Source organism: Mesoplodon mirus (genome assembly GCF_964341445.2).
Source record: "Mesoplodon mirus genome assembly, chromosome: 14".
Classification (NCBI taxonomy): domain Eukaryota; kingdom Metazoa; phylum Chordata; class Mammalia; order Artiodactyla; family Ziphiidae; genus Mesoplodon; species Mesoplodon mirus.
Window position 1 is genome coordinate 76,211,667 of NC_138990.1, and position 27,530 is coordinate 76,239,196.

At 37.4% G+C, this 27,530-nt stretch overlaps 1 protein-coding gene across 1 annotated transcript in view; it reads right to left on the reverse strand.

Annotated features, from left to right (window-relative positions):
• The window catches only part of XPO1 (exportin 1), a 42,365-nt gene extending 16,615 nt beyond the window's left edge, over nt 1-25,750 (reverse strand). Inside the window, exons 1-4 of the mRNA XM_082643309.1 lie at nt 24,979-25,750; nt 21,492-21,623; nt 16,109-16,210; nt 12,506-12,578 (exon numbers count right to left, since the gene is read on the reverse strand). Of these exons, the coding sequence (XP_082499435.1) occupies nt 12,506-12,578; nt 16,109-16,210; nt 21,492-21,617 (301 nt within the window). The 5' untranslated portion in view covers nt 21,618-21,623; nt 24,979-25,750. The remainder of the gene's footprint in view (nt 1-12,505; nt 12,579-16,108; nt 16,211-21,491; nt 21,624-24,978) is intronic.
• Between the last annotated feature and the right edge of the window lie 1,780 nt (nt 25,751-27,530).

Consider the following 27,530-nt stretch of genomic DNA (forward strand, 5'->3'; position numbering starts at 1 on the left):
AAAACAAAAAGCCCCATAAAGGACTAAGGTATTGTTCATTTAAATAAACACATTATTTTTGTGGGTTAAAACTACAAAAACCTTGAAGACATAACTTTGTGAGCACTATAAATAAGTTTATGTAAAATATTTATAAATCAAGGACAGATGTTAATCCTTTTCAGATTTTAATTATAGCATTAAGCTAATCCTATAAGTAATTTTAACTTGTTTGTCCTACAATGTAGGAAAAAACAGAGTTAAGGAGGAAGTTTTTATTTGTAGTATTCTTCACTTAAGGGTACCTTAATAGTATAATCTGTTCTTAACAGTTAAGACTTCATGCCTTTTATTCTTCCAACAGTTGACTTCTGCCTTTGATTTTAATTTGCATCATTCAGAATTTACTTGGCATCTACCACAGCTCCCCCCAAACTTTAAAGTAATGTGGTACACTTACTTACATACCCAAAGGGTCTGAAACAGATTCCCTAATCCAACAAATTATTATTTCCCACTACAAAGAATAAAGACTACTCTCACATCTGTTTAATAATTTAGCTTTTGCCACCAAATGACTTATGAAGATTTTCGAATTTGCAAAGCTATCTGAACTTCACAGATAAAGGTTCTGTTAAACTGTGTGTACCAAGTCTCATCTAACAAAACTACAACACTGGACTCAACATCCACTGAGAAGGAATATACTAAGAAATTTACCCATAAGGAGTTAGCCAGAAATTTAGTCAACTTGAAGGCAACAAAGTGCTTATCTGATTGTAAAACTACCTTAATATAGTAATCTTCATGAGCTAAAACCACCTTCATAAAACATTAATAATTTCCTAATTGCAGAAAAATTTCATAAGTACGATAAAGCCACAAAGTAAGGGTTATTCATCAACTGAAAATGTAATGTTAAGTATTAAAAATGTTCACAATATAAGAATCATTTAAAAAACCTGCCTGCCAGGTGCCAAAAACTTAACTGTTATATACAAACACATACAATCTACTGAAAACTATGTTATTGACATTTTAAAAATTTCTACATTAGGCAAAGACCACAGTACTAATTGTTGCAGACAAGATCCACCAATGAATGAATGCTAGAACAAATGGGCAACACTTTCAGGAGAAATGCATTATCTGCATACTGTCAAATTATCCTCCCAAGATATTTTTCACTTTCAAAGTGGAAAATAGTAATCCTGTAAATAGAAAACTAGTGGGTACCAACATAACTGATAAAGATTAATAATAAATGAATAATTAAACATGTTGACATAATGTACCCCGGTTTGGTGGACTGAGGACACATCACCTGTGTGGTGTTCTTGCCCCAAAATATGGAACCCCAGTCTAATCATGAGAAAACAACAGACAAACCTAAATTCAAATACGCTACAAAATAACTGACCAGAACTCATCAGTGTCAAAGACGATAAGCAGAAATTAAGAACTGTCACAGATTAAGGAGACTAGAGACACAACTAAATAAATTGTAGATTAGGAAAAGGACAAGAGAGAAAACTTGTGAAATTTGAATTAAGGTCCATAATTCAGTTAATAGTACTGAACCAATGTTAAATGTTTGGTTGTGATAATTTTATTATGGTTGTCTAAGTTGTTAAAAGGATAAACTAAGAGGTGTAAGTACATTCTGACTTTTTGGGTCAATGTTTCTATTGTCTAAAATTATTTTAAAAAAACAAGAGGCTTTGTGGACACATAAAATAAAATCAGATCTAGATTCAATAAAGTGATTAAAACAAACAAACAAACCGACTAGGGGAACAAGTTTTATTTTAAAATGAGTGCTAAATCATACCATTTAGTTAGGTTAACCCACACAACAATCTCATGTCCTTAATATCCACTAGATCAAATCAAAACAATTCTGATACTGTTGACCCTCCTGTTCTTTACAGATGAATTACTGTCATTAAGGCCCCTAAAAAGATAAGGAACCAAGGGGGGAAAGTGGCCGGGGGTGGGATGAATTGGGAGATTGGCATTGACACATATACACTAATATGTATAAATAGATAACATTAATAAGAACCTGCTATATAAAAAAACAGAATAAAATTCAAAAAAAAAATTAAGGAAAAGGGCCATTATAAACAAATAAAAAAGCACCCCTCTGAAACCTCTAATACAGGCAAAAACGTGGTTTAAACAAAACCAAAAATACATCCTACTCTCTTAGATTAAATGACTGACAATACCAATAATAAGACATTCAGTAGTTTTCTTCTAAATCTGTCGTAAGGAACAAGAGTAGAACTACAATTCCTGCCTCTGGTTGAAACACATGAGTTTTGAGGCTTTTCTCAGCCCTCAGAGAATAAGAAAACAGGATCAAACTGATCCTTCACTCTTCTGTTATCAATTAAATCAATTAAATACCTTCTCTCCCTTTTTTTAGAGGCTTCTGAAATTCACCTGTAGATGGAGCAAAGACTAAAACATGAAAGCAGGAAAAATGTGAAATAAGTAGCTAAAAAACCCCAAAAAACTACAAGGATCTCAGAGACAATAAAGTCTCTGAGACTTTAAAAAGACTTTAAAGTCTCTTAATTTAACGTCACTCTATAATGATCAGTGCTTCCATCCACCCAAAGCATTGAAACTATACGTAAACAACACCTTTTTGATCAAGTACTACTGCATACAAGTGTCTGTTTAGAATCTCCTACTGCTATGTAGCTTATCTGATTAAGTACCATAACTCCTTTCCCCAAATTCCTTCCCATGGTTTACCCAGAATTAAAAAAATAAAAGCAGTTCAATTAAGAACAATTTTACAATTGTGAACTGAACCTATAAAAAAGAAATGGTGGGAGTTCCCTGGTGGCCTAGCGGTTAGGATTCCGGGCTTTCACTGCGTGGCCTGGGTTCAATCCCTGGTGGGGAACTAAGATTCCACAAGTCACGTGGCACGGCCAAAAAAAAAAGGGTGTCACGTATCAAGGGAGAAAAGTCAAATGTTTACAAGTAGCAGAGAAAGCTCAGCTTCTGAGATTTAACAGAAAATACTTCAATCCCAGTGTCTATTTATTCTTTGTGCCAGAAGAATTAGTCATCTGCCAGTTGCAAAAGTGACATCTATGTAAAACAAATTTCTTAAAACAGGAACTACCTTTACAAGATTTCATATCCAATAAAAGCCATACTAATCAGAAATTATCTGTTTCCAATTATTCAGAAAGTATATGTGAAGAGACTAGGATATTCCTTCCAGCAGCCTTCTAAGCTCTTCCTTGGGAATAAGGAAAACTTGAAATATATATATATTAAAAAAACAAACTGAAGAATATTTCACTGAAGAGTTCTCATACATAGTTTGTATGCCTTTGACAAACACAATTATGCTTATATGGTTACTAAGTTTTTCAAAGGACTCCTACAATGATCTAGCATACTTATATCCATAGCCCCCCATCCTGTTCTTCTAAATATGAACAAAAAAATTCACCTCCAAAGTTATTAAAGTAAACCTTTGAATTATTTATTGAAAAGGAATACTTTTTTTTTAAAGGACCAGTCACGTATAATTTCTTCAAAACAAGGTACACTAGTATAAAAATGCTTAACTACTCACTGGAAGGCAGCTTATGGCACATGAATGCTCTTTATCCAAGAGTTTATGCATGCATCTTTTATAATCCAACTCTATTTTCTCAAAGTCAAGAAAAATTTTGACAGTCCCATTTCAAATAAAAACAAAGCAACACCAAATAGCCTACACAATCCTGTAAGTTGATAGTATCAACATTAGCTAGCTAAAAAGCTGAGATTTAAGTAACTCCCATCTTGACTTAGAAGTTATATATCATCTTGCAAGTTAGTTACACAGCAATATTAACAATCCTATCCCCCAGGAACATCTTGCAAATATTAGATACTTAATGATAAGGTAAAAGAAATGCATAACAGAATTTGATTCACTAAAACCCTTTAAAATGAGAACTTACTGACTGCAACATACTGATGGTGAAAACTAAAATATGAGTTAAAAAGTTGCAGTCTCCGGGGCTTCCCTGGTGGCACAGTGGTTGAGAATCCGCCTGCCAATTCAGGGGATACGGGTTCGATCCCTGGTCCAGGAAGATCCCACATGCTGTGGAGCAACTAAGCCTGTGCGCCACAACTGCTGAGCCTGCGCTCTGGAGCCTGCGCAGCTAGAGCTCGTGCTCCACACAAGAGAAGCCACTGCAATGAGAAGCCCCACACACCGCAACAAAGACCCAAAGCAGCCAAAAGAAAAAAAAAAAGTTGCAGACTCCTATCTCTTGCTTTCATAGTGGCTAATTTTCATACAACACAGAAAATGCAAAGCCTTGATACATTCTTACAAAAGTAAAGCTACAATCAGACAAAACTGAGTTAAATCCAGTCCCAACCATTGTGCAATACTATCCGATCAAATTCACTTTAAATATTTGTTTACTCTGTAATCACATCCTTCCATCAAAGCCATGTATAACTGAAACTTCTTTTCTTTCACATTTTAAAATATTTTACAATGTTGTGTTAGTTTGAGGTGTATAGCAAGTGATTCGGTTATATAGAAATAATATACACATCCTTTTTCAGATTCTTTCCGTTATACCTTATTATGAGACACTGATATTCAATACAGCACAATATATGTGCTATACAGTAGATCCTTGTTTATTTTATATATATAGTAGTGTATGTTAATCTCATACTCCCAATTTATCCCTCCCCCCCTTCAGTAACCATAAACTTGTTTTCTATGTCTGAGTATTTCTGTTTTTTAAACATGTTCATTTGTATCAAATTTAAAGATTCCACATGTGATACCATGATACTTGTCCTTCTCTGTCTGACTGACTTCACTCAGTATGATATCTGTAGGTCCATCCATGTTGCTGCAAGTGGCAATATTTCATTCTTTTTATGGCTAAGTGATATATTTCATTGTGTGTGTGTGTATACACACACCCACACCCACCCTCCACATCTTCTTTATCCATTCATCTGTTGATGGGTGTTTAGGTTGCTTCTATGTCTTGGCTATTGTAAATACTGCTACTATGATCACTGGGTTTCATGTATCTTTTTGAATTAGTTTTCATCTTTCCTGGATATATGCCCAGGAGTGGAATTGCTGGATCATATGGTTAACTCTATTTTTAGTTTTTTAGGAACCTTCATACCGTTCTCCATAGTGGATTACCAATTCACATTCCCACCAATAGTGTAGGAGGGTTCCTTTTTCTCCACACCCTCTCCAGCATTTATTATTTGTAGACTTTTTTGAGGATGGCCATTTTGATTGGTGTGAAGTAATACCTCATTGTAGCTTTGATTTTCATTTATCTAATAATTAGTGATACTGAGCATCTTTTCACATGCCTGTTGGCAAGAAAGAAAGGCTCTTTTCCCACGTCATACTGTTATTACAAACATCTGTCCATTTAAACCACCATCAATGATCATCAGAAAGATAGTCACTAAAATACAGCTATCTGTCCTCTTTACTTATTGTCCAAAGGAATGCAGAATGTTCCTACTCCTCACTCAATAAAATACTCATGAGAATAAACAGCAAAACAAGAAATGAATAGCTTAAAAAACCTCAAAAGCAGGGGTTCTTAACCTAGGGTTCCCATAGATAGGCTAGAATTAGACTATAACTTATTGCCTATATGTTTAGTAGTTTTAAGAGGAATGGATCTTTATTTATTACTCTTAAAAGGGTTTACAGCCTAAACAGATAAACTCTAAAATATATACAGCAATTAAAATTTTAGTAAGTTCATAGCATCACTATTTACAATAGACAAAATTTGGAAACAACCCACGGATGCATAAAGAAAGTGGTATATACGTATAATGGAATATTAATCAGCCTTAAAAAGGAATGAAATTGTTACATACTGCAACATGGATGAACCCTGGGAACATATGCTACTGAAATAAACCAGACACAAAATACTGTATGATTGTACACATATAAGTTACCTAATACAGGCAAATTCATAGAGATAAAAGGCATAATAATGGTTAACAGGGCCTGGGGAGAGAGTGTAATGGAGAGTTAATGTTTAATCGGTAGTTTCAACTGGGATGATGAAAAAATTCTGGAGATGAATAGTAATGATGGTTGCACAATACTATGTATTTACTTACTGACAATAAACTATACACTTAAAATGGTAAACATTATGTATATTTAATCACAAAACAAGTTTTTATTTTATTAAAAATTCAACAATTTTTCCTATAACAAAAAAACAATCATAATAAAATCCACACCCCTTTAATAAAGTCTATAGGTGGTTCCTGTCTCCTGCATGGATGTAATAAGGTAAGGATTAGGAGTTGTTAGGTCTCAAGTAAAGACCTCTTATGGAACCGAACTAGGAAACTTTGGGGGGATCAAATGGTTACCTTAACCTGAAGTGGTGGGAAAATACTTTCTGTCAATTAAAAATACTTTCTGTCAATTATGTATGATGCTGAAATGCAAAAGAACATCTTGAAAAATAGCACCTTGTTTTATTAGATAAAATGTAAATTTAATCAATATTATCTTTGCTTTATTATCCCATCATGTTATAAAACTGGCAAAAATACACGAATAGGAGTGCCTGTCACATCTGCCATTAGACTGATATTTTAAACATTACATTCTATGAGGGGAAAAAAGGAATTTCTCATGGATTTGCTTAAGAGCCAAGGGCTTAAAGAGCCCAAACACTTAAATTTTCTTTTCAAAATGACCAACAAAGGAAACAACTATCTCTGTTCAACAGGGAGTAACACTATCAACTTAAAATAAGTAAACATACACACAGAGATGTTAAGGATGCTCAACAGCAGAAGTCACAGTGAGAAACAATTATATATGTACCATAGTGGCTAGAATTAAAAACACTGACCATACTAAGCTTTGGTGAGGATGGGAAGCATACTGCTACTGAGAATGTAAAGTGATACAACCATTTTGGAAAACAGTTGGGCAACTAAAAACATACACCTACCATATGATCTATCCATTCTACTCCTAGCTAATCAAGTGAGTGACAGAAAGCAGATTGGGGGCTGGGGAGGTAAAGGAGAGGGCAATCACAAAGAAGGTGGTCTTGATTACAGTGGTGTTTTCACAGGTATATGCATGAGTCAAAACTTATCAAATTGTACACTTTAACACACACAGTCTATTGTATATGCTAAATATACCTTAATAAAACTTAAAAAAGCAAACAATTTTTAAAAGCCAGTATTGCTTAAAGGCAACAAGTTAAACATGTGATATTCAGTACAATTAGAGACTTTAAGCATGTGAGTGACCTGATTTAGTCCTGTTCTTTAAAGTATCATGCTAAATCCGTTGTTGTGAATATATTACAAGGGACACACATAAATGGGTGTTAAGGAGCCCAGTTAGGATGCTATTGCAGAAATCGCAAGGTAACCTGAGACTAGTATATGATTACTTGGTGAAATGGAGAGAAGTGGGAGTATTTTCATGGAAAAAGGCTGGCAACATACATGTTGTGTTTATCCATAGTCAGCACCTAGATATGCAGAGGGCTTTACACACATTACCTCTTATATCATATCCCAATAACCATGCAAGACAATCAAGATAGTATGGCTTTATCACTTTGAACCTTTTCTTCATAAATTCACCTCTCCCCTTTTCAGTGTCAGCAAGTTTGTATATATCTCATGAAATATAATGATCTGTAAGACATATGCCTTAACAGATTAAAATATAATCCTTTGATTTAAATTAAAATAATAGAGATTCCTTAATAAAGATTTTTTTCAGGGAGAGACAAAGGAGGCCTCCCTCCACTTCTTTATGGTTTGAATCTTCTAAACCAAGCACCAAAATTATTTTAAAAGAGGAACCAGGGTTATAATGAAAGCTGATGTGTATTGCAGACAAGAAAGAAGAACCAACACCGTTGACAGTCCTAGTGTACCTTTGCTTCAATGACTAGTAACCACTCCCTATTTGGAAATTATTCCACTTTACGTATTAAAATTTCTTTTTCTTGAGTCAAAAATATTGTCTTAAATAAGAACAAACAAATGGGACCTAATTAAACTTCAAAGTTTTTGCACAGCAAAAGAAACCACAAACAAAACAAAAAGATGATCTACAGGATGGGAGAAAATACTTGCGAATGATGCAACTGACAAGGGATCAACCTCCAAAATATACAAACAGCTCACACAGCTCAAAAAAACCCCCAAAAAACAAAACAAAAAAACCCCCAAACAACGCAATCAAAAAATGGGCAGAAGATCTAAAATGACATTTTCTCCAAAAGACATACAGATGGCCAAAAGGCACATGAAAAGACGCTCAACATCGCTAATTATTACAGAAAAGAAAATCAAAACTACAATGAGGTATCACCTCACACCAGCTAGAATACCCACCATCAAAAAGTCTACAAATAATAAATGCTGGAGAGGGTGTAGAGAAAAAGCAACCCTCCTTGCACTGTTGGTAGGAATGTAAATATGTACAGCCACTATGGAGAACAGTATGGAGGTTCCTTAAAAACTATGGAAGCAACCTAAATGTCCAGTGAGAGAAGACTGGATAAAGCTCTCTCTCTCTCTCTCTCTCTCTCTCTCTCTCTCTCACACACACACACACACACACACACACACACACACGAATGTTACTCAGGCATAAAAGAGAACGAAACAGTGCCATTTGCAGCAACATGAATGGACCTAGGGATTATTTTACTAAGTGAAGTAAAGCAGACAAAGACGAGTATCATATATCGCTTATACGTGTAATCTTTAAAAATGATACAAATGAACTTATTTACAAAACAGAAATACAGTCACAGACATAGAAAAAAACCTTACGGTTACCAAAGGGGAAAGGGGATTGAGGGAGGGATAAACTAGGAGTTTGGGATTAAAATATACACACTACTATATACAAAATAAACAACAAAGACCTACTGTATAGCACAGAGAACTACATTCAGTATCTTAAAATGAAAAATTGTCTTGACTTACTTAAAAGTGTAAGAGCAAAAATATTGGAAAGTCATTAGGCTCTTAAATAGATGAATGAATCCCAAATAGGGAGTGGTGCTAGTCACTGAAGTACTTCAATAATAAGTAATTCATTAATTGAATAATTATATACTGAACACTTATATACCAAGCAGTAAGAATGCAATAAAGACATTTTCTGACCCCTGATACCATTAAGCTTATATTTGGGAGGATAAGATAAAGAGTGAGAAAAACAGTGATAGATAGCTAAGTGGGATAAAGGTAACTGTGGGTGGGGATGGGGGTGACCAAAGGAAACATTTTTCTGAGCTAAAGCAAAATGATAAAAATCAGAGCAATGTTGTTAACTTTGTATTACATAAATCTAAATTCATTAAAATGACTATGAAGGTTATATCTCCCTTGCTCTGTTTTTATTAAAATACCTTTTAATTAAATGTTTTTTAACATGTCCTTACTTGGCTATTATCTGTCTTTTGCTCATTAAAATTTTACTCATTTGTGATCCGCTGGTACAGGACACACTAAGGGAACACAGAGCAAGAGACATCTAACTCAGTCCAGAACTGTCAGGTATTTTCCTGGCAAACTGCTTTAGATAATGCCCTAAATTGAAAACACCATTCCACTAAACAAACATGTGAAAATTAACGTACGCTTATGGACAAGAACCTGAAAGCTGATAAAATATATGCTGGATCGGAAAAAATGTACAAAACCTATCTTGGGGGCTTCCCTGGTGGCGCAGTGGTTGAGAGTCCACCTGCCCATGCAGGGGACACGGGTTTGTGCCCCGGTCCGGGAGGATCCCACATGCTGCAGAGCAGCCAGCCCCGTGAGCCATGGCCACTGAGCCTGCGTGTCTGGAGCCTGTGCTCCGCAACGGGAGAGGCCACAACAGTGAGAGGCCCGCGAACCACCCCCACCCCCCGCAAAAAAACAACTTATCTTGGCTTTCTGTTTGATAGCTTTGATAACCAAACCTATCCTTCCTTTAAAATACATCAAGCACTGCCATTTTCATGAATGAGCTTGTCCAAAGGAGCCAACCTGATTTTTGCCCTCTTTTAAACATGTGTTAGCACTTATTACATATATGCCTAATTTAATGATCATATTTTTAAAAAAATGATATCATTTTTAACATGTTTTATCTTCCTACCTGTAATACTCTGACGTAGGGAATATATTTGTATAGTCTTAATGCCTAATGGTACTAAAATGGACAAAGACTAGCTAAAGTGGAGACAACAGCTTAAAAGATATGACAATTATAAACAAAAGGAATGTACAATATTTTGGGGGGTATACTAATTTATTTCCAATATCGAAGTTACTTAAAGATGAAGGAAAATTAACATTCAGAAATGTTAGTATACTTCGCGAGATACAAAATTTTAGGATTGTAGAAGCCTCCTAGGATTGACAAAGTTGGAAAGAATTATAAATATAGTAGTGAATAAATTTATTTCTCAATGTTTTATGAATGAGATCAATTACCTTAAAAACACAAGTTGCTGCTGTATATCTAAAGTTAGACAGAGTTCACTAACATTCTCTGGGAGCCATTTTACACGCTCTTCTAATATTGAGCCTCTGAAAGACCCTAAAAATTACATCACACTTTCCCTTCCATGTAATGACTTCACTGACAGTGAAAACCATACATGTGGTGATAGGAACTTCAGGTAGTTTTTTAAAAGTTTACATCCCACTCAATCTTATCACTAGTGTTAAGGGGAAATGCAAGGGGAAAGGTGATTCTAATTGATGTTTTTTTTATAAGTACTGCTTGCAGAGAAATGAAGTATCTCACTAATACAGAATAGGAACACATGAATAAAATAGAATTCTCTTGACTCAGGGAGTATAATCACCACCCTGCCTCCACCAGTTTTTGCCAAACAAGAATGGTAAGACTTTCAAAATTAAAATTAAATATATACATATTCCAGGGCATATATTAAATATACATATGCCCTGGAATATGTATATATTTGATACTTACATAGAAATATATGGAAGCTTTTGACTTTATGATAAAAACCAAAACATGCCACTCCCATTCATGCAGAAAGCAAAAACTGTCAAGTCCTCAGGGAGAACTTTAGCCTCTAGTTTTTTCAGTAACAAATACAACTATGACTGATAAGCTAGTATAATTTTAAACCTGGAAAATAATTTGGGAGGATCATCTAGCACAATCCTTATGTAATAAGCAGAGGTCTATGTGTTTAGAAATTAAAGAGGGACTTATAGTAAAATGGCACTGAAGGAAAATATTACACTTTTTTGTTGGTATGGTAAGCCATACCCAAAGTTAAATTTGAGGTTCAAACCACAAGTATAAAAAATAGTAAAGGAACCAGGACTGCCCCTAAGGTCCCTAAAAGTAGTAATGAAGTACAAAGGATCTATTTGGGCCAGAGTCAAACTGTACTTAACTAATTTCTGAGAAAGTCACAGAATGTGATCTAAAATGGTTTCAAACCAAAATAAAAACATTTAAAGAAACAGGAACCTCTTGGGGGGGGGCACTATTTCCTCCCATACTATCATTCTTAATTCACAGTTTATGGTGTATAAGGGATACTGCCGTTAAAAACTGTCCCAGTGACCTCTAAACGTTGCTAGAAAGATGTCAAGATTTAAGTCAGACTGAGTAAATCCAGGTCGCTATTCCACCATAAAGATGACATGAGAAAGCAGGTAAAGACAAATCTTAAAGAGCAACTGTCAAAGAAAGGGGACATAATAGGAAAAAACGACACCAAAAGTAGTATAACCCCATTTTAAAATCCAGACTTCTCTCTTTATTTTTCAGAGATTAAACAAGTAACAAAGTAGATAATAAGGCAGTATGTGAAAACTGGAAGGAACTGCATTAAAGAATTCCAAGAGACTAACTTTGCCCATGTTTCTTAAACCATGACTACTTTTACTGAGGTAGTGACAAAGGAAAAAGTAAAAATATTAATACCAGGCATCACATCTTCATTTTTTGATCTTTCCTTATTTTAGAAGCCAACCTCTTATAAGGTATGCCCAGAATTTCAAAAGCTAAAATCTTGATTTTTAAAACTTGTTTTTTCCTTTGCTGTTATATTTATGTTATTCCTTTTATTACAGTACTCATTACTTGCTACTGTGTGATGAATTTAAAACAATACATAAGAGCGCATATTCAAATTTCATTCATTTCAAACATGGTCTAGATTAACTGTAAGTTGATACCAATTTTTCACCACAATATTTACTGTAGGAAGTTTGACCAGTGTGGTTTCTGCTTTCCCCCAAAGATAACCTTATTCTTCCCCTGCCCCCAAATATAAACAGAACCTGCCTTGCAACATGATGAAAGCAGTAATCCATTAGAGCATAATAAACTACTAAAGATTCAACACATTCCTCCTGTCCAATACTCAACGATAATAAAAATGCCAGGAATAATAAAATTCTGAATCTACAATTCTTTAAAACACTTTCCTACCTTCACATTGGTTCCTTGGAAGAATCTTCCACCTTGTTTTTATCACATTTTCCAAAATTTGTAGTCCATAATACTGAAAATTGGAGAATAGAAGCATGTGAATATATTGCTGTAAGACTGGCAATTTCCAGGATTCACAAATGGACAGACATTCACACATTTACATCTAAAGTTTCAAAAACATTATGCTACCAAGTTTAATTACATATATTAAACAAGGATCTATTCGCCCATATACTGAGTTTTCATGCATTTTCCTCACTTTATTGTTTACTACTCTATTTAACGTCCTGCTGTTTATACATGCTCACACCAGGAGGAAGAACCAAATAAAAAGCCCTTAGCAGCCAAATGGGCTTAGTCTGTAGAAGGAAAAGTAGCAGCCAGATACGAATTCACAGCATAAATGACTGCTTATAGGCTCACGTACTTTAACACGACCAGGCTCCTAAGAATTTAGCAGCTTGGATGCTCTCAAGCTTCCTACCATCTTCTAGGAGTTGTAAGCTCTTGGCCAAGTATTAAAGTATTGTCACAGATACTTTCTACAGAAAGTGTTTACAAACATCACTGGTGTGTTACTTAAGGAGCAGCAAGACAGCCCACGGGTTTAATTTTAAATTTTAATCCCACCCTTAGAGTTGCTATTTCTACTAATTTAAAGATAAACTTTTGTGCACAGTCAAAATAATACACAAATGAATGTTGCAATCTGTATCTACCTTTCAGGTATTCCTTCCAACTATAAAAATGATAACTAAAAATGTAAGAAAGTTAATAAATACAAATACCACTTTCAAGCCATTTTGTCCCTCCTGTTGATTACTCACTCTAAATAGTCAAGAATATTTATAACAATTTACAAGGCTACAGGAGTTACTACCCAAAATCATTATCATGACCAATTAGTGTGGATAGACAGGAGGAAGAAAAGGGTCAAAACTGTTGTGGTATGCTTCAACTGGTTGAATTAGGGAAGAATCAGCTATAATACCTGAAAGGTAAACTCATTCATATATAGACATATAACCTCAGATTGCAAGTTTTGGCTGAGAATAAGAGTTCATCTTTAAAATGGTTAGTCATCACACAATAAAATAGGAGCATTAGTATTTCAACCAAAGGGATCATGTGAATGCACACTTTATCCAAAGCACAATATAGACTGTCCCAAACTACATTGTGCTCAAACAGTGTTTTTGCTGTTTTCTTTCATTTTTAACATTTCGTACTTTTTAGGAAAAATTTGCCATTTCAACCCAAATCCTACATTTGCAGAACATTCCTTAAAAAGACTTCAAAAATAAAAACAAGGCCAAAGCAAAATTCTGAAATTACAAATTATAAATTTGATGCCATTAAAAAGTTTCATAATCAGCAGTAAATGGTGAAGCTTTCTTTCCTGTTCATTTACCTCTCTTTATAGATCTAAGTTTCAGACAAATGTAAATAAACAAAAAAGGTAAGTTTCTCATTGACTAAAATTCTAAATTAACTTTTAAAAACATACTACCCTAAACTTGCTTTAAATTAATTTTAAAGGCATGAAATCAGAGTGTCAAAAGTTTTACTAAGTCAAAACAAATGCACTTCTTACTACATGGAATATATACCCTCTTGCTAATTCTCAACCAATTACAAAGATCTTTAAGAAACTAAGACACAAAACCCACCATAAATACACCAGTTAAGAAGTACTAATCTTAATGATAACTTAACCATATTTAGCCAATGTATTTTCAGCGTACCCTTTTTAATTGCAGGATATCCCCCCCTTCATTGTTGCATTTATTTACTTCTGCCTTTATATCTGATACTGTTACCTGGATTACCTATTTACTAACCTCTAGTCCTTTCTCCAACTGTAAAAAAGTAGCACAAGCTTGCTGAAGATACAATTCATCTTTTCATCTTTCTGCAAACAGGTCAGAGGCAGGAAGCCCAATAAAAGCTTTTCACTAATTAGTTCAAAGGAATACACAGATCACCAACACAGTACCCTAAAACCCAATCTCTCCTAGACATTAAGACTCTACACATGATGAGAATTCACATTTCTTTGAAAAGGAGTATTTTGATTAAAAAATCTGAAGTGATAGCCAAATCTGAGGGCCAATGATAAATAACTACTTTGGAGATATACATAAATAATCCAAATATCATTTTGAAGTATTAAGTTTCTGCTTTACACCTCAGGACTTGAGAAATCCACTGCTGAGTTATGAAGATGAGGGACAGAGAACAGCAAAGACTAAATGAAAAAAATAAATGCATGAAATGATCCCTATGGTAGAAATTTCTACTGAGCCCTTAGAAATACTTATTTTATGCATTGAATTCCCCTTTCCCCTCCCACCGCCCATGAAACAAAAACAATTGATGAACAGAATTCAGTTAAAGGGAATCAAAAGGGTAGACCTTGTGGAGGCCTGCCGTCAAAGCCTAGCTGTGTCAGTTGCACAGGAAGACACCCCTTTTCTTCCTATTACAAGCAATCAACATAATGGAACATTATGATTAATATCAGGTAGTGTTAACATCTTTAAAGAAAAAAAAATGATTGCATAAAAGCCAAATGTCATAGTGCATAAATTTAGCACCAAATCATTTGTAATTTATGTAAATGGAAGAATTCTTTACCTGTTGCTTTCTTTCTGTTCCTCTAATCATCTCATTTTTCACAAGACAAATTTGAGTTTTTAAAAATACTGTTGATAAATCAACTTAAACATTAGTAATGTCTGTCAGTATAAAAAGCAAAATTTACCAGGCAAGCAAACAGGCAAACACTGTTATGTTACTTAAGGTTAGCACTTTGAGGAAGTTCTGGACTGTATTTTTGCCCTAAAATTTATAAGATGTCAAAACTAGTTAATATTTTAAAACTGTTAATTACCACAGTCTGATTTCAGAAACAGAGGTGAACATGGCTACTTTCTGTTTTAACACAATGTATACCAAGTGGAAACCTTGTGTGTATTTAAACAGAATGCCATGCATGGTATTTTACTACTTTAAGGCAGTTTAAAGAGAAGTGTGAATCATCAAGCCTAAACAGTCAAAACACATTTTGATCAACCCTTCTGTTCAAACTTAAGAAAAAAGGACCCAAATGATAACATTTTCAATTGCAAATAAAAACTGAGTGCTGTCCCATTAAAAGCATTGGTACCATGGAGTAGGGTTTTACGCTGCCCACACAACTTGGTTTTGGAGGTGCCTAGCCTGTGTTATATTGATTACTTGCCCAAAATAATTCCTCTGATGTTATGTTTCATCTCTGAATAACATTCAGAATTTATGCTGAGATCTGTACACATATTCTAAAAAGAAAAAAAAAAAAAAACCAAACCAAAAAAACCCCCCAAACAACAAAAAAAAAGCCACCTTGCATACTAGTCCCAATTTCAAAACTTCATTTATAATTCTTAGGACTATTTGCAAGAATTAATTCTATGTTTAAGACTAAATTTTGTAATAAGTTAACATTATTAAATGATTTGAGATAACAAATGCTAATACTAAAAATGAGATACCTTCCTCAAAGTTTATGACTGGAAGAAAAGAAGAAATAATGGATTTAAAAAACCACCACTTGCTTACTTTCGTGTTCATATTCTGTGAAAACTCCAAAATTGTGTCGACTCTTGTCCATGCATCAGGATGCTCCTTTAAATGTGTCAGTACTTCTTGAGCCATTCTTTGCTAAAATAGTATACAAAAAGAATTAAGCTAACTTGTTCTTTCTAATGGTATTGAGCAAGGCACAAATCCTAATAAGACACTGATTCTATCAACTTTCAGAAATACTTAAGAAACTAATCCTTATAGAAATAAAAATGTGTCCATTATAAACTTCAATTAAGAATGGGTACAGGGCTTCCCTGGTGGCACAGTGGTTAAGAATCCGCCTGCCAATGCAGGGGACACAGGTTCGAACCCTGGTCCGGGAAGATCCCACATGCCGCAGACCAGCTAAGCCCGTGCGCCACAACTACTGAGCCTGCGCACCACAACTACTGAAACCCATGTGCCTAGAGCCCGTGCTCCACAACAAGAGAAGCCACTGCAATGAGCAGCACATGCACTGCAACTAGAGAAAGCCCGCGCGCAGCAACGAAGACCCAATGCAGCCAAAAATAAATTAACGATTAAAAAAATTATTTAAAAAAAAGAATGGGTACATTCTTTTGAAACAGAAAAGTTTTTTTTCCCCTAATCTGCTTTATCTGGTATTCTCAAAACTGAACTTAAATTCAATCAATTATCTACTCCGAAATAAAGGGGTTCTCAGCACACCATCAACCAAAAGCAACACATAAAAATTCACATCTACTTAGATAAGTTATGTAATGGTATACTCTGGTTTATAAGAGTCACCAAGATATCTTTAACAAACTTTATCTATAAAATTATATTTCAGGGGAGACATAAAAACTAGGTCTAAGTAAGTCTACAACTCTCTAATACCTGTTGATACACATAAAACATTAAGACCCTTTTAAAGCAGTATTTTCAATTTATTGTAAACACACCTGTCTCTGAAAATCCTTTAATTTCACATATTAAATCCTAGCTTATTTTGAAATTTTTCTTTTTTTGCTTTTGTATTTCTAAAATGCAAACCCAGAATATTTAAACCTATGAAACCATCATCTAGAATTAACAAATGTTAAGATTTTGCTGCACTTGTCTGTTTTTCTTTTAAACATAAGATCTAAAACTTATGGAACTTTGTACCTTTCTTCAGCGCCATTTCCTTCCTTTGTTCCTTCTTTAGAGATAATCACTTTCATGACTTTGGTGTCTTTTCCTGTCTGTATTTTCACAGCATGTGTATGAATTTCATAAATATAGTTGTGTGGTTACTAAATTTTATATAAATAGTATATTGTAGAAATCCTTCTGCAGTTTGCTCTTTCCATTTGACATAGTTTCTTTCCCTCGGCTTCACTGAGATATGACTGACAATTGACAGTTTTAAAGATCTAGCCATGCTGACATTATCTAGTTTCTTCATTTTAACTTTTAGTTTTTCATACGATATGAACACTACATTTTACCAAAGGCTGATAAGTCTATTAATTTTTTTCAGGAAGCAACCGCTTAATCTTTTTCACCTTTAAAGGCTGTTTTGTAGCTCAACTGGATCCTCCCTAATTAACTTTTACCTATTTCTATCACATGTTGTAACCAAAGAGTAAAGTTTTATGGTTTTAAAATTTGGCAATTATCCTTCTGCTAGATCATTTACTTGATCAAGGGTTTGATTCTATGGGTTATAAACAAGGAAGCATCAAAAGGGGGGGAGAAAAGCATTCTTATTTAAACCATCTCTGACACAGATACCTCATAATCTTTAAGTTGTGTTTTATTCCAATTTACAAAAAAAATCATTTCTCTCTTGTGGCTTTTTTTTTGCGGTACGCGGGCCTCTCACTGTTGTGGCCTCTCCCATTGTGGAGCACAGGCTCCGGACGCGCAGGCTCAGCAGCCATGGCTCACGGGCCTAGCTGCTCCACGGCATGTGGGATCCTCCCGGACCGGGGCACGAACCCGTGTCCCCTGCATCCGCAGGCGGACTCTCAACCACTGAGCCACCAGGGAAGCCCCTCTTGTGGCTTTTATACACTGCTTATTGTTTAAAACGTTGACAAATACACACCCACTAAATTAGGTAATGGTTCTGTATCCTGACAATAAGACCAGAAACACTTTGGAACTTGAAAGAAAAATAAGGTGCCTGGGTTCCACCCTAAGGGTCTGGGATTAGAGCAAGTGTGTGAAGTCTTGAAATACAACTATACATTATTTAGTTGATTTCTTTAAAGGGTTGTAATTGTATCATATAATAACCAACCAACAAAAGGTAGAAAGAATGGTGATGTGAATTATTTACAGCCAAAGCCCATTTTAGCAGTGTTTTGATTCTCTTCCTGAGAATATCTAACTAGATAGAGACTTGCATATAAAATAGTAACAAATAGTAAGAGGATAGGGTACATCAAAGATCCATGCCTAGTAAAAGTTATTTGGTCAAGATACAACTTTATCAGATTTTTTTAAGTGATGAGCATTCTACACATAAATGAATAGTTCCCACACTATTGCCATTCATTTCAATCTCCCCATAAATCACGTTCCTTCCTTTTCAGTCATCCTTTTTGTTGTAATTTTACTCTCTAAAGTTATTGCTAGTATTTACGTCCTTTTAAAAATTTGTCTTAATCCCACTGTCCTTACATAATATATCCTTTCTTTAAAAAAAATATATTCCTTTATTAACTTAAAACCCCAGGAGGGGTTAAAAAAGGCACAAAGGGAAACCGAAGAGAGAGAAAATCTGGCATCTCCCTGTGTTACTAACTGAATGGTGAAAGTATTTTAGTTGCTAAGCAATAGATAAAAAGAGTTCAAGACACTTAACACAGTACCGGAGAAAACACCCAACTCCAACATTTTTGTTTCCCTGGCGTCCTACTTGGCTAAAAATAGGAAAATGTTTATAACAGAAGGTAGCCCTAATATTACAGTGCTAATTATTCTACTATACTACCTATCTAGGCAAAAGTTCTATCTACAGATTAAAGGCCACCCTTCTGATAATTCCTTCCTCTCCAAAGTTACCTAATCCTTTTCAAAAAAGTTAGGCTACATAGAGGTGAGTTTGAAAGCTTAATTAGCATAATTTCTACTTGCTATTTTAAGTACGTATTTTATGACAGACCAAAACCAAACAAAAGCTCTCTACCAAACCATATTTTAAAACAATGAGTTTATATCACATATGTGAAATCTTCTTCATTATACTTTCAAAGTCCCCTTTAAACAGAATGGCTCCTAAATAGCAGTCACCGCTAACAGGTGCTTTACAAAACCTCATCACTAATCCTCCAGTCTCTTGCAAGGTAGGTAACACTTTGTAGATGAGACTCTAGAGGAATGACTAGAAAACTTACTGGAATAAATTTAAGACATCTAACACTAAAAACATGTTTTCCGGGCTTCCCTGGTGGTTGAGAGTCCGCCTGCTGATGCAGGGGACACGGGTTCGTGCCCCGGTTCGGGAAGATCCCACATGCTGCGGAGCGGCTGGGCCCGTGAGCCATGGCCACTCAGCCTGTGCGTCCGGAGCCTGTGCTCCGTAACGGGAGAGGCCACAACAGTGAGAGGTCCACGTACCGCAAAAAAAAAAAAAAAAAAAAAAAAAACAAAAAAACACACAAAAAAAACATGTTTTCCACTGCAACCTTCAACTTTTTATTCAAAATAAAACCCCCAAGAAGTGGTATATAAAAAATTGAACAAGGAAGTTTAAAGATATCACTTTCAGAAAGGGGTTCTTAACTGCCTTTAAGCTCTAAGCCTGTTCCCTTATCTATAACAAATACCAACTTACTGATTATTCTTTATGCAACTGACTTGTCCCATGAGAAATCTAACCAGACATAAAATTCTTACTTTTGGGAAAGTTAATTTTGTCTTCATAAATGGAAAATATCTGTAAACACTTTTCTAAATCTAGTCTTTATTCAAAAGTCAAATTTAAAATCATTAAATCTCGACACTGTGAAACATTACTAAAGCAGTATTACAACATAGTCTTCATAATTACTTCTGTTATAAGCCTAGAACACTGGTCTATTTAGTCATCATACTTTTAGATGCTGTGAACCAGGTTAAAAAAGAACGAAGACTAAAGAGCAGTGGCAGCTTAATGATGTGATAAAATTAAATGCCAATCTTCCTAATGGCTTATAGACTTATGCTTCTAATATAGTCAAAGTTGAGCCCAACCTTACTTCATGCATTTCAACCTTACGGTCATACTTTCTTCCAAAAGCAGCTGCTTTCCATACATCCATGCTGGGATGAAATGGAGCTTAAAGCTCCATGTTGAATGTATGGTATGTGTAGTAAATACGGATACTTTTTCAGGAATGCTTTTGGAGACAAGAACACTGATCGAAGTGCCTAGGAGTATAAAACTGCACTAACAAGCTTACAAAATCACTGTAATTTTTTCCACTCATACAACTTTCATGGCCCTTTTTTTTCCTTTAAATTTTTCTTTATTATAGTGAAACCAATGTTAGATTTCAGAAGGGAATAGAAATACTTATGCACTTGCTAATATTTATACATCATGTTTTTTGGACTATCTATGAAAGATATTACTATATCCACCTTTCAGAGGTTTCTAAAGAGTATGAAAGCAGCCAGGGTTTAACTATGCAAATATAAATTAATAGCTTGACGATACATTATCTTCCAGAAATGCACTTTTTGGCAACAAAATTTTACTAGTAAGATATCTGTCACGTCACCTTATAAGATTTTTTAAATCCAGGAACAGAAACTTTTACTCGTTTAAATCTTTATTAGGTCCGCAGGGTGCAGATTCAAGATTGTCCAGTTTCTTGTACCATAAAAAAAATTTTAAATTTACAAACATTCCTGTTTTTTTTAAAAAAACCCAAACCTTAAGCTGATCAAAACATAGATTAAGTGTACGATAATTTCCTATTTTAAATACAGTATCACTTTTACAAGTGCTAAAATTCAAACAATGTAAAGATACCTGGTATTGTGGGATATTTAAAACAAGTTTTATCTGTGAAGTACTTCTGCAATTTAAATGTTTCAAAAACAGGAGACTCATATTAACTCCAAATACATTAAATATATAAGGGACATACAACCTTTAATATCTACAAAACATTTAATACATTGGGCTGTATCTTTTATTAAATGGGGTACAGGTTGCTGAAGAACAGAACAAGTATAATAATATTCCAAAACATCCCACTCTAAACCATTTCAAAATGAAATGCAATTTCTTTCTCCAGACCACCTATCAGAATTAATATATAATTCCAATTTAATACAAACTATGGGATATTTTTTAAAAGGTGGTAATTTAAAATTTTATTCTAAACTCAACAACTTTATTACTCTGCAATAATGTTTTGATCAGCTACTTTACCTGGGCTCCTTCTCCGTGGTATAAGCAATTCACCACGTTGTCTAAAAGGTTGATATCCAGTTTTTGGCTGAAATCAAGCAGCTGGCGAGCTGCATGGTCTGCTAACATTGTCATAATTGCTGGCATAGATTACTGAAAATAAAGAAAAAGAATTTAAGGCGCCTATGAAGTTTTGATATTGTCAAAAAGTTTCTACTCAAGTTATTTTACTTCAACCATGTTCTTACAAATATTTTACTTTGTATTTCAGAGATTTTACCTAAACAACTGAGATAGTAAATGCAAATAAACGCTTAAGTTACTTAGGTACTCCACAACTGCATTAATCATTAGGGTCCGCTTTATTTTTACACCCCAGAAAAATCATACTGTTCTTTCTACTAACATGTATATAAAGTTACCCTAACCCATTTTAAAAATGATTATTAAAGAATTTATGGCCCTAAAACCTGATACGATTTAAAATCTTGATCTCGAAAATTTTAAATACAGATGAAGTTCAAATGGATCCCCGCCCCCCGCTCCAAGTAGGGTCTTCTAGTTCAGTAAAAGTTCACTTTCCCTCATTTCATGTTAACTTAATTTTTAAGATATACTGAAGACGCAAAAAATTAAATGTGGTATAAAAGTTTTCCTATATATAGCAATGATTAGCTAACAAGTCTAACAAATCTGGTATCCTTAACCTCTACAGAATTTAAGCTTTTGCACTCAATTAAACCATTTATATTTGTTTCTTTCATCCCTGAATGAATTTGGAGATTTAAATTACAAGCGTACAAACTCCTTGAATATATGGTCTAGAAAAAAAAAAAAACTATGGTAATATGACAAACAAGATTTTTTTTAATTTCCAGGTACTGACTGGCAAAACAAAAAGCTGTAAAATCTTGCTGTTTTCTAAGTAAGACCAAATTCTACCATAACAGAAAAATGAGCTTCTTCACCTCAGGTAATGTACTGGCTTAAAACCTACTGGTTCATATGCAATGGTACCCCTTTAAGAGGATTCTACTCCAAGATGCTGGCACACATGCACATTCTTGTTGTCCAGCCTTATAAAAATCTTTCCTTTTGCTTTTTCTTCAAAGCCAGTGCCACTTAAGTCTGACTGGCTAAATCAGCACTCCTCAAACTTTTTTGGGTTGAGATGCCTCACAATCAGAGGAACAGGATAGCTGTCGCCAAATTAAAAAAATCCAAAACTTTGTATACAATTACAGACGATTCAGGACACCATGAAAGCCATGCATGAAACCTTGAGTTAAGTACCCCTGGTTTACTGTACTTAGACCCAACAAGGTCAGATGGTCATCTCTACTTCTCCCTCTCTTAACCTTCCAAGATCAGGAAATGGGTGGCTAATTTGATTACATTATGTCTGGACAAAGCAGCTTGTTAGGAAAAACGCGTTATTTCTTGTCTATTTTATAACAGCTAAAAAACGTTAACAATGGCAGCAACTTCAATTTCAAGTCAAATGTTTTATTTAACGATAATATCAGTTACAACAAAGTAAAAGTCTGAAGGATCAGTTAGGTTAGATATAATGTAAAAACTGAGAAATTATGAGTTCGAGGATTTTTATTCCTCTTATGTCTTTCCATCCACTGTTGACAGTATAAACTGGCGAGATTTCAAAAATTTCTACAGCAGTTATTAAATGTATTTTCAATGCAAAATACCTGACATACACAATCTTTGACCTAAATACTAATATGAAAAAGAAAATATACTTCACAAATGGAAGTGTAAATTTACCCCATTCAAGTGCCATACAATTTCAAAGGATCAGAACAATCTTTAAAATTGAGGCTGAAAAGCAATGTCCACAAAGAACCAAGATCTATATATCAAATGTTTTCGATTGGGGGGGTTAAAAATTGAACGAACTTTTATCCTATTTCGTCCTATCATAATTTAATAGCCAAAATGAGAAAGATTAAAGTGACTCTAAAAAGTTTCGTTTTCAAGCACATTGTCCTTACAAAAATGAGACAAATTCCTGTGAAAAAAATCAGGTTTAGAATAGAAGCTTGTGTTAAATACAGCAGGGTATGCCACCCTTAAAACTAGCGGCTATCTTCGAAATGACCTACCTATTCTCGAACCGTACGTAGTACAGAAATGGCGGCTTTCTAGTCAATGCCAAGCACATTTAGTCTCCCAAATCAAACAGCTTCCAAAACATTCTTTCCACTAACAGCAGTGTCCCACGCGCTTAAGATACACAATCAGGCAGACAGCAAACAGCCATAGCGGGAGAGGTGAAAAAAACCACAAAAGCTTTTCCTTCTCCTTGGGACACTCAATCCTAAATTCCACTCATTGTATAGCAAATATAAGGTATTATCCAGCCACGTGGTGACTCTACAAGTGACTACCAAAATACCTTCACTGCCACTTCAAACTGAATAGGCAGGCAACTACACACTGCCAGCTCCCATCCAAAAACAAGAAAATCATAACCGTTGCTTAATGATAACTACATAGTAGGTCAAAAAACAAGTCGCTGCAAGGAGAAAGACTGCTACTTTAGATTGTGTGGGCAATTGCCTGCTTCATTCAGTAGAAACACACCTTACTAAGGCCCGCCCTCCCCTCTCTTCCCACCCGAACCGATGTGCAGCACTTCTAACTATAGCATACTGGAGCACGCACTCACCCCGCCCATACTCGGAGAAGGCATTTAGACCAGGCGCCTGAAGTTCACCGCCCCATTCTCTATGCAGCATGGCCTCTGCGTGGTCAGAGGAGGTCCGGGCTGGGCAAATGTCTCATGCTTCCCCCAGTACACCACTTCCTCCCACCCAGCCCAAACTCAGACACGGGAATGAAAGAGAATCAGGGTATTATCCACTGTACAATGCCAGCAGTAAATGAGTCGATCACTTTACACACCCAAGTCCCCCCAAACAAACTACAGCACGGAACCTCATCTGCACTTCCCTGAAAAATCAACTAACCTTTCCTACTTCTAATTCTACTCTGTAAAAAACAAGAGATTCTGAGTTTCCCTGCAGGAGGAGCAAGGACTTAAGAGCCCCTCCCTCCCGCGATCCCAAGCTCTCCACCGAGGGGCCACGTGATGCAGGCGGACGTTTCAATGCTGCTGCACTAAATATTTCTGGAAACTTCCACTCCTAATAATTTACAGAAATGTTCCTGAAATCACCCCAACTTCTCCCCAACCCAAGGGGCTGGGGAAGCCCTTCCACCCCCGCGCCGGGCCCCACTTCCCTACCACGTTCCTTGCCTTCCTCCACCGCTACCCGCACACGCGAATGACCCAGCAAGCGCTCCCCTCCCGCGGCAGCCTCCCCGCCTCCATCCCCCAGCGGCAGAAGCGGCTCCATTCAATCGCAGGCTCTGCTGTGGGCCCGCCGCCGCCTCCCCGGTTCGCCTCCCGCGGCCGCCGCCGCGCCCCACGCCAGCCTTCTCCCGCCCGGCCGCCCGACCCTCGACCCCGAAGACACAGTCGACTTACCCAGAGATTGAACCAACTGCTTCTTCCTTCCTTGTCGGGGGATTAGGGCGAGGGAGGATGGGGGGGGGAGAGGGGAGGAAATCAAGGTGGGTTTCACAGTTTTCCCACCTTAAAAAAGGAAATTAAAAAAACGAAGAGGATAAGGGCAAAAAAAGCTCAACAATATTTACTATTTCAGGGACACCTCCCCCCGATACACACACCCGCCCCCCCAAAAAAAGGGGAATTAATCTGTGGAATAAATGCTCCCGCCTGGCTAGGGAGTGAGGGAAGGGGGAGGGGAACGGGGTCAAGTCCCAAAGATTCTGCCCCAGGGAGACCCTCCAGCTACAGGCGGCAGCAGGAGCGGCAGGAGTAGGGGCTGTAGAGTCCACACGGCCGGGGGACGCTCTGCTGCCAGTTGCAGTCCGACTCCCCCCTACCAAAATACGGCTCCCTCTCTCACGCGGCTCCGGCGCTGGGCCCCCCCCACCCAGGCTCGCCTAAACTTTCCCCCCTTCTCCTGCTCCTCAGCGACTGGTGGTTCCCCCCTCCCCCTCTGGGTGGTTGCACGGACTGCAGCAGCAAAGACTGGAACAGGCACCGCCGCCGGGGCTGTAGCTACTGTTGCTCTTGCTGATGCTGTAGCTCCCGCTGCTCCTGCCGCGGCCGCTGCAGCCGCTTCTCCCCCTCCTCCTAGTGCCTCAAACTCGGAACCGGTTGAAACCGGTTCAGACTGGGAGATTCCATCTCGGTTGAGTTTTCAGCCCATGGCGCCGCGGAGCGTTTGGAACCTGGGCCTCCGCCCCCAGTCCGCCCGCCCATTGGCCGGTTCCAGCCACAGACGCGCCATCAGCCTACCTCCTATTGGCCAGATGGCCCGTCAATGCCACCTCAAGGCTCCACACAAGCCCGCCGCTTCGTCCCCCGCCTCTTTCCAGCAGCGATTTGCCCGCAGAGTGGGGGAGGGGAAGAGGGGCGGGTCGCAAAGGAGCTAGGAGGAGGGAGGAGGAGGAGGAGGTGGGACGAAGAGCTGAGCCCTGCAGAGAGGAGAGCGAAGAGAAGCTGCGCGGAGGATTGGTTCGAGAGAGCTGTCAATCAAACGTAGCCCGCCCTCGACTTCCCGCCCCCTCCCTCCGCTCCCCCTCCCAGTGCTTAGCCCGCAGGCCCGGCCTTTCCGGCCCGCTCATTGGCTGGGCGCCTTTGGTGACGGAGAGGGTGGGGCGCAGCTCGTGAGCTGGTGGTGGCGCGAGTTTGAGCGCGGCGCGCGGTAGCCCGCTTTCGCTCGGCTTCTACCGGACCCGCGCTGGCCCGCCCCCGCCGGCTCCCGCCAACCTGCGGGGCCTGAGCCTGCCGGGATAGGGACCCGCCCCTCTGATGGGGGCTGCGCTACTAAAAGGGAGGGCACAGCGAATTGTTTTTTTAATCGGGGAAGGGTGGGGTGGAAAAAAGGAGCGAAAAGAACACAACGGAGGCCAACTAATTGTAGGCCCCGGACCTCTCTAATCCATTTTAAAGGCCTGGGTTTGGGGCCAAGATGTTGAGAGGTTGGGGTGAGGTGTGGGGCGCGCACTCTTGGCGCCTCGTGGTTTTCTCGGAGACATGGGAAAGATACTTAGCTAGTTCTTGGGCAAGTCTCCTTCAAATTGTAACTCGGTTTCTCCCTAGGCTGGAATTTGGCTTCTTTAACAACCGATCCTTCCTAAAAATTAAGACGCTGTAATCCCTGTAATTGGTTTAACGTAGTCTCTTTTTTCTGGGTGAGCTTACATGCCAACTGCCCTTGATCTTCCCCTACCCTCGGTTTTTCCTTTCGGCATAGCGGCCCTTCTCATACTTCATCATCACCAAATAGTATTTTCTTTGAAAGTCGCACGCATTTGTCCCTTCATATGGTTGCCTCTCTTGTCCCCAAGTGTACCTCCAAGTAAGCTTTACCGATTGTTCTTTGCTGAAGAAACACCAAGCAGCCCACCAAAGTTTAGTAGGCCCATTGTGCCACCAAGAGGTTGATAAATTATTTATTAAATCAACACACTTTTCTTCAGCAAATCCTCACTCGCAGTGGACAAAGGCTTACACCAAAGCATAACTCCCTCACCCTCCAATAGATTTACCAAAATGATATTGGATTACTTTCAGACCTAAGATTATTATTCATTGCCTAACCGAACAATATCAAACCAAAATATATAATACATATGATATATACACTGATCATTTGGAATACTTACATTCTATTACCGGAAAAGTGGGACGGTCCTGTTTGTTTGTTTGTTTGTTTTGCGGTACGCGGGCCTCTCACTGCCGTGGCCTCTCCTGCTGCGGAACACAGGCTCCGGACGCGCAGGCTCAGCAGCCATGGCTCACGGGCCCAGCCGTTCCGCGGCATGTGGGATCTTCCCGGACCGGGGCACGAACCCGTGTCCCCTGCATCGGCAGGCGGACTCTCAACCACTGCGCCAACAGGGAAGCCCCTATCCTGTTTTTTAAAAAGTTTTTCCCTCCGCATTTTCAGCTCTTGGAACAGGCCACTGGTTTTTTTAGATGGCAGAATAATAGGAATACAAACT